General features: G+C 44.1%; 1 protein-coding gene across 1 annotated transcript in view; it reads left to right on the top strand.

Annotated features, from left to right (window-relative positions):
- tmem150a (transmembrane protein 150A) overlaps positions 1-7,696 on the top strand; it is a 12,428-nt gene extending 4,732 nt beyond the window's left edge. The window contains exons 3-8 of the mRNA XM_015374534.1: positions 1,592-1,639; positions 2,616-2,702; positions 2,869-2,936; positions 3,447-3,574; positions 3,662-3,839; positions 7,316-7,696. Coding sequence (XP_015230020.1) covers positions 1,592-1,639; positions 2,616-2,702; positions 2,869-2,936; positions 3,447-3,574; positions 3,662-3,839; positions 7,316-7,614 — 808 coding nt within the window. The 3' untranslated portion in view covers positions 7,615-7,696. The remainder of the gene's footprint in view (positions 1-1,591; positions 1,640-2,615; positions 2,703-2,868; positions 2,937-3,446; positions 3,575-3,661; positions 3,840-7,315) is intronic.
- The last annotated feature ends 6 nt before the right edge of the window (positions 7,697-7,702 follow it).

The raw sequence follows: 7,702 nt of genomic DNA, 5'->3' as shown, positions 1-7,702 counted from the left end.
CAGTTTGAGGATTTTATTTTATTTTTTTTACGCTTTTGATGCAACATGGAACGGGACATTTCTCCAGTGCTGCTGTCAATCACGTTTCCCCGCCCACTTCCATCAGATCAGGGTCAAAATCTGAATGTGAAAAAAACTGACTTGAAAGTGTAAAAAAATAAAAAGTGAAAAAGGAATATAAAACTAAAAAAAGAAACAGAAACTGACAAAAACGTAAAAATATGTAATTAAAATACTAAACTGAATTGAGCTTTTTTTTCAAGCTGAGGGGAAGAATTTAGATTTAATTCTTATTTCAGTTTCCTTTTTTAGTTTCTCAGATTATAAGGTAAAAATTGGATATTCAATGTCAACTTATATTTTTTATGTTTCAACTGTTGTTCTTTCAGTTTCAACAAAGATTAATAAGTTTAGAAACATTTAGACCCCTTTCTGACTCCATACAACAACAGCTACAGACGCCGTCTGAGGCGCATCTCTGCATAGATTCTTTAGAGGATACAGAAGATAATGGTCCATTGCTGAGGCTCCCTTTGTTTAACCTTTTAGTCCCACATTCATCTTGTCTTTAGCTTCTTCAGTGGCGGTTCTAGACCAAATGTACCGGGGGGGCCACGAGGGGGCCAGCGTTTTTTTAATGTGGGCACAGAAAAGCATGAAATAAAAAACAGGGCAATAGATTCAAATATATTAATATAAATACATGAAGTGAAATTTCTATTCAATTAGGTTTAATTAAAATTCTTTGTCTTATTAGGTCAATATACATTCAGGATTTAGGTAATTTGACTGAACTTAAGTTTAAAATGACCATTTTCTATAAAGTCTGAATTAGAACTCAAGAAAAACTGATAAATTCAGCTGTAAAAATTTTTATTTTTTTTATTTGTTTTTGGTTTGAAAAAAAAAACATTTAGCAGATTAAAACTGGAATCCTGTCCCAACACGCTGAAGCTATCACCTAATTGTTTTTAAATAATTAGTAAAACAGAATTTGTGAAGAAAAAAATGAAATAGATCCAAAGGACCAATCAGTAACCATGTCTGTTCCAGCGCAGATCATCGTTAGGGTTTCTCTGAGTATCATGTCTTCAGTACAGGGGCCAGGACATGATCTACAGGGACCGGGCCCCCGTTGGCCCCTGTCTAGAACCGCCCATGGGCTTCTTCATCTGGACACAAGTCCACTCCTGCAGCAAAGTTCCAGAAGGCTTTCAAAGTGATTTCATATAAGTCTTCAGCGTTTTTTTGATCCATTGTTTGATATCTGCTCCTGTCGGGTTTTTTCAGGCTTTTAGCTTTTAGCAGATAAATATCAATCAATAATTGTTCACATTTGGTGAACAAAGTGTTTTTGGATACAATCCTAAAATGAGGGAAACCAGATCTATTACAACATCCTATAGTATTTTCTTTATCGCTCTCCACAGCTTTTTAATTTCCCTTCATTCGCAGATACAATGAAAAAAATCCCTTTATCAACTAAACATTTAGTGCATATATCTGCTATATCAGGACTTTAGTGATTTAAATGGACTGGTGTAATATAGATGAGCATTGTAATAAACCTCTGACCTTTCCTTACCTGCAGGTATGCTATGGCTGTGATGAATCACCATGTTTGTCCTGTAGAGAACTGGTTGGTGGTTCTTTTTATTAACATCAATATTTATTAAAAGCTCTTTAACATGTAGACTTATTTCACAGCTTTGGCTAAAGTAGGAATCTATGTGAAAATGATTTACTGGGCCACAGGAAGTGGTTTGGAACTGTGAGGTGGGATAGGAGGAGAGGTTGGACTTTAACTAGGCCAGGAGCGGCTGCAGCGGTGGAGGCCGAACCTCTGCAGCCTCTGATGGCGCATTTAGCTGCACTGCTGCCGACAGAGAGGTTTGCTCCAGTGTTGCTGAAAGCAAGGATCACATCTCCAGATTTCAAAAATTCTCTACTTTAAAAAAGCTTTTCATTGTAATTTTTAAAGGAAAAGTCCGGTCAGCCAGGAATGATTTCGATTTAATGAATTTTGCATTAATCTGTTGAAAAAAATAATAATTTTTATTGCAATCACTGAGTCTGTTGGCGGCCATTTTTGCCCAAATATAGTAGCCCCTCCCTCCTGCCTGGACCTTAGCAACAGCAATTCTATTGGTCGATGCTCAGACAATCCAGAGGCTTAGAGAGAGAAATCTGTCAAAACGGGATTTCAAAAGAATGTAAACTATTAAACTCATTCTCGTCCCCAAAAATAATGAAATAAATCGATTTTATATTTGGAAAATAACGTCTGAAAATAAGGAAACTATAAAAACATTGAGCTTTTGCAGAAGTTTTTCTAATTTTGTGAAACACCTTTAGTTAAATTTCCACTGTGGAATCGTGTTCTTTGCTCTCAGTAAACATGTTTTTCTCCGTTTGGGTCGGAGCCTCTGATTCTTCTGACTGGATTTTATTTAAGGGCCTCAGATTAAAAGAGGCTGAGGTCAGATGGATCTCCTCCTTCCCCTCCCTGTTCTCCACTGGTTGCTGTTGGTCTGGATTCTAAAACCCAAAGCTGTGGTAGTTTGAGGTTCTGGTCCTCCAGGTGTCGCGCTGAACCCGCTGTGTCTCGGTTACAGGTCTTACAACGTGACCTGCACAGAGGAGCTGCCCCGCCCAGGCTTCCCCAAGACCTGCTGCACCATCCAGGACATCCCCCTCATCAGGTCCGTTCTTTGGCCCAGCCGGCGCCGGGCCTGGAGCATGAGTTAACATCTGGTTCTGCTCTGTGGGACGGAACCATGCCATCCGAAATTAAATGAATTATTAAATGAACCTCTGTCTGCATGTTTAGTCGCCATGGTGATGCTTTCATGTGTTTGTGTCCTGCAGTAAATGCGGTTCCTTCCCTCCTGAGAGCTGCCTGTTCAGCCTGATTGGAAACGTTGGAGCCTTCATGGGTACGTCCTCCTCTGACCTCCACTCTCTGGAAGCATGACGCTCTCCTTCAGCCGGTCGAGTCATACAGGTTTAGTGACTCGGCCAGGTTTGGCCAGCATGTGCAGAATGTCCTAAAAAGCAGAAAAATGCTGAACTTTCTATGTACTTTTTCGGTTTTGGGTGTATGCAGAGAGTATTCAAGAAAAGTCCACAACTGCTGTCAAACGACAGCCTAACTTATGCATAACGCAGAACAGCGTAATGCCTATGAAATGATGCACATCATTTCATAGGCATTACGCTGCATCAGATCTCTGATATCAGATGGAGCGTCGTTATTCTAGTCAAAGGGTTTTTACTGAGCGAAGCAGCAGGTTCAGCTGCTGAGGTTCCCGGAACCATCGGCCCCCGTGGGACGTCCAGAAATGGCTCCTGTCTGATCAGAAATGACTTCTCAGTCCGAAGCGTTTGGCTCTGGCGTTCAGATGAGGTCCGTTTCTCTTCAGGTTCTGTTCCTTTCTGTCCTGCAGTGGTCATGGTCTGCTTCCTTCGCTACGCCCAGATCATCGAGCACAGCCACCAGGGCTGGGTCAACACCAGCGCTCTGGTGTCCGGCTGCACCAACGCCGTCGGCCTGGTCATGGTCGGGAACTTCCAGGTAATCATCATCATCGGCGGTCCATAAAGACCTGCAGGCCTGTAGAGTCTGACGGACGGGAACGTTTGTCTTGTTTCTGCCCCTCAGGTCGATCATGCCAAGTCTCTGCACTACGTGGGCGCCGGCGTGGCGTTCCCTGCCGGGCTGCTGTTTGTGTGCCTGCAGTGCGTTCTGACCTACCGAGTGGCTGTGACCGCCCTGGATTACTGGATGGCCCATTTCAGGGTGGCTCTGGTGCTGGGAGCCATGGTCTCCCTCGTCCTCAGTATCCTCTTTAAACCAGGGGGGAGGGGGGGCCTCACCATCATAAGAGTCATGGCCGCCATGAAACCAAAACACCAGGCTCTGTTGGTTCTGACAGCTCAGAGAGAGGACAGACGGCCTGAGGAAAGAAGCCATCTTTGTTTAAAGGGTCAGAATCATGTTATGAGATTATCGCCTCCTGCTGGAGAGTTTGTTCAAAAATCCTTTTTCTAACAGTGAGAGACTGGAGGTACGTTACTGACCCCAAAATCCCACATCCTACGTATCGCCTCCGCTCCGCTCCACACCGCCTGCATCCTCCGCTGTTCCTCCCGTCCTGCTCCGCTGCGACTTCCTCAGAGCTCCAGCAGAGCAGCGTGATATTCTTAATACATTTATAGGATCAAAACATGCGGAAATGAACACTTAATTTAATTTGACATATTTAAAAAAAAATCCCCACCAGCGTCCAGCAGATGTTCAGTTTCTGCCCAAATATTTTCTTTTTGTTGTGGATTTTTATAACAGGGATACGACGGAGTATTAGGGCCAGGATAGAGTTTATTTTATTAGAAAAAGTCATTAAAACAACCTGTTTCAGAAAGAAAGCTTGGAGCTCCGCCCAGCAGATGACGGCCAACCAGCTCCACCAATCAGCAACCAGAGTCCACTTTGACATCCTGCCCAGTTTGATGATTTCCTGATTGGTCAAACTGATGCTACAGTAGAACTTCACCTGATGCTCCACATTCCTCATTTTAGGGAAGAAAGGGCTTCTTGGAAGAGTTGATATAAAATGCAACTTGTTTCTCATAATTTTAGGATTTTATTGTCTTAATGTTATGACTTTATTCTCGTAATTTTATAACTGGTTTTTATGAACGGTTTGTTCTCTACTTCCAAACTCAGCATCTCTTCATCTATTCCTGCAATAAGTTTGTTTTGAAGATGTGAGATTCGCTCTTGGAAGTTTGTTGTTAGTGGATTTAATGAAACTGGATGGAATTTATAAGAAATATGCTCTAATTTGTAGTTACCAATCCATCGTTACTATATCCTAATTTGACAAACGGGATCTTCTTGACGTTAATTTTCCTGCTTGGTGCGATTGGAATGGCAGAGCTAAAAACAGCTCGGCTCCGTATTTTGACGTAGAAGACGTACGCGGTCGGTGACGTGTGGGGGAGCGGCGGCGGATGTGGATCAGCTCTCACTGATTAACATGACAGACGAGTTCTATGTAGTTGAGCGGGGCGCTGATGGAGTATGTGGAATGTGGGGGTGAGCGTGTGCAGAGGGGTAAAGGAGAAAGTAATGTGGGTTAGCAGGTTAGCGCCTCCCTGCAAAGTTTTGAAAATAAAGAAAAGTTAAAGATCCCGAATCTTTGATTCCTAGACTGGAAGCAGTTTTCTCATCAGTTTTCAGATCTGATTGAATTCTGAGCTCATCAACGATGAACACACCTGGATAAGTTTAATCTGTTCGTTGCTGTTAGAAGCTTTTAGCCTTTGATTTCTTACCTGGAAGCTGCTTCCCTGTTTGTTACGAACAGTTCTGGGGACGATCCACCAGAACCAGATCCGTTTATTTTAGCTTTACCGGACGGTCAGACTATCAGTCTGCACGACAATCGGCTTTCAGGTGGTTCTGCCAGCAGGTGGCGCTATGTCTGTTTATCTCTGATCATCCAACCAGGTGCTGGAATTCATTTTATGCTGACTAAACAGAATCAGGATGGAGGTTTGGTGTTTCTGACCATATTTTATCAGGATCAGATGATTGTTGGTCTTTTTTCTATAATCCAACTGTGGAGCTTTAAAGGAATAGTACACCCAAAACATGATTAGCCTTCATTTTCTACTCCCCCCCATGCTGAACAACACTCTGGAGTACTTTTTTGATATCTCAAATGCATCTGGAGATCTGGGAGGCTTCTTGCTGTCTGCTGACATTCAAATAATGGAGGTCTATGGCGCCCGAGGCAGAAAGGTCCATAAAAGTCCACAAAAAACGTGTCAATATTCCTCCATACTGCTCGTCCAATGTATTCCAAGTGTCCTGAGTGGGTAGCATCCAGAATTTACTCGAAACGAAGTCATTTAGAATGTTTTTAGAGCATAAACAGTAGTGTATAGGACTTCCTGAAAGCGCGCACATGCGCGATCACGACGCTACGGAAGCCGGCAAATCATAATTGTAAAACCAAAAATTGGAGGAATAACAGTAAATAAACTAAGAGTTGATTTGAAATCAACTTTAATTCAGATAAGTTGATTGATAACTGAGAGGAAAAGGATGACACACCGAGAAATTAAAATAAAAAGGCAACGGCTGAAAATTTCCTGTTTCTTAAAGGCTCCAACATTCTGGATCATTTTAATGATAAACTGCAAAAGAGACGTTTTGTTTAGCAGATGCATCATGTTGACAGAAACGTTTCTAAAGCCAGATTAGTGAGTCAGTCAGTCAGAAAGCACTCCTGGATCGATCACATGACCTTCTGGAAACGACTCGCGCTCCGATGCAGCTCTATGGGCTCCACGCATCGCTGTTAATGGACCCATCACTAACAGGGGCGCCTCCAGACTCTGGCTCTTCAAAATAAAAGCACTTCCTGGCTGATTTAGCCATTGAGTGAATCAACCAGGCGTTAATCTGCCTTAAGACCAATTTATGCTTCTGATGCATAGCCTCTGCAACCGTCAAATCTGTCTCTGCGCGACCATGCCCCACGCTCAGAGGTTAAGCGCAGACCTCAAGCAAAGGGTGCAGTCTTGGTGCTTGTTATGCCTTTCCGGGTGTCTGTGCTCTCGTCCTTCTCAATTCGGTGCCGGGACGCGCCATTTTTAAAAACCCAGGAACAACTACACTGGACAACTACGACGAAAGGTTAATCGAGGATGTTCGCTTCATTAACAGAACCTTCAATGTCTAGCAACTCTAGATCTATCTCTGTGACAGCGATATCTTGCAGACGCGCCATTGTTGTTTTGGAAGATAAATCCCTCCCACGCTTTGGCGGGAAACTGCTCTGCCTCCCTAGAAAATCCACACTGATGGTGCAGAAGCAGAGCAGCAGAACTGGGGGCTAGTGGCTGGTTTTATAGACGGTAGGCTGACAGGAGAAGGGTTATAAGAGAAGGAGAGACATGGGAAAGAACCACAGGCCGGATTCAAACCCGGTTTAGTTTAAAATGATTTTTATGCGTTCATGTTTAATTAAAAAGTGTTGAACTCTTAAAATAAGTCAAACTCAAATCAAGCAATCAGTTTTCTCATCAGGGACACGTCTGCATGCTAACGGACTGCAGGATTCATCAAATCCTGATTTTCCGAGTTAAAACATCGACGCCTTGATTGTAGAGAAGGACGATAGATGGAGCTGAACAGGATCCACTGGAAGGGAAACTGGGAACCAGTGGTTTGTTTCTGAGGGATGGAGCTCGTCTCCGCTTCATTTTCTAGATGTTTCCGCTCCTTAACTCTTCCTCCCTCCAGGCGGCATCTTCTTCATACACGAGAGCTTCGTCCTGCAGCACGCCGCCGCCATCTGCGAGTGGGTGTTCACCGTGGACATCCTGGTCTTCTATGGCACCTTCACCTACGAGTTTGGCACCGTCACCACGGAAACCATGATGGCGGGCCTGCAGCAGAGCCAGCACGGCTCCGGGGCCATGATGGACCCCATGTCCAGGACGTCTACGCTGGGAGGGGCCACCAAGGGCCTGAAGTCCCCCGGCGGCAGCAGCACGTCCACGCACCTCAACTGCACGCCAGAGAGCATCGCCATGCTGTAGACCAGGAGGCGGGGCTGCTGGTTTGGACTCCAGAACCGGTTCCTCTGGGTTCTTCTGCCCCCCCACCCCCCGTCCAAAGCTTTGCGTC

Source organism: Cyprinodon variegatus, unplaced genomic scaffold (genome assembly GCF_000732505.1).
Source record: "Cyprinodon variegatus isolate N-32 unplaced genomic scaffold, C_variegatus-1.0 Scaffold105, whole genome shotgun sequence".
In the NCBI taxonomy this organism is placed as follows: domain Eukaryota; kingdom Metazoa; phylum Chordata; class Actinopteri; order Cyprinodontiformes; family Cyprinodontidae; genus Cyprinodon; species Cyprinodon variegatus.
Note: the sequence above shows the minus strand (reverse complement) of the source record. Positions and strands in the feature narration are given on the sequence as shown.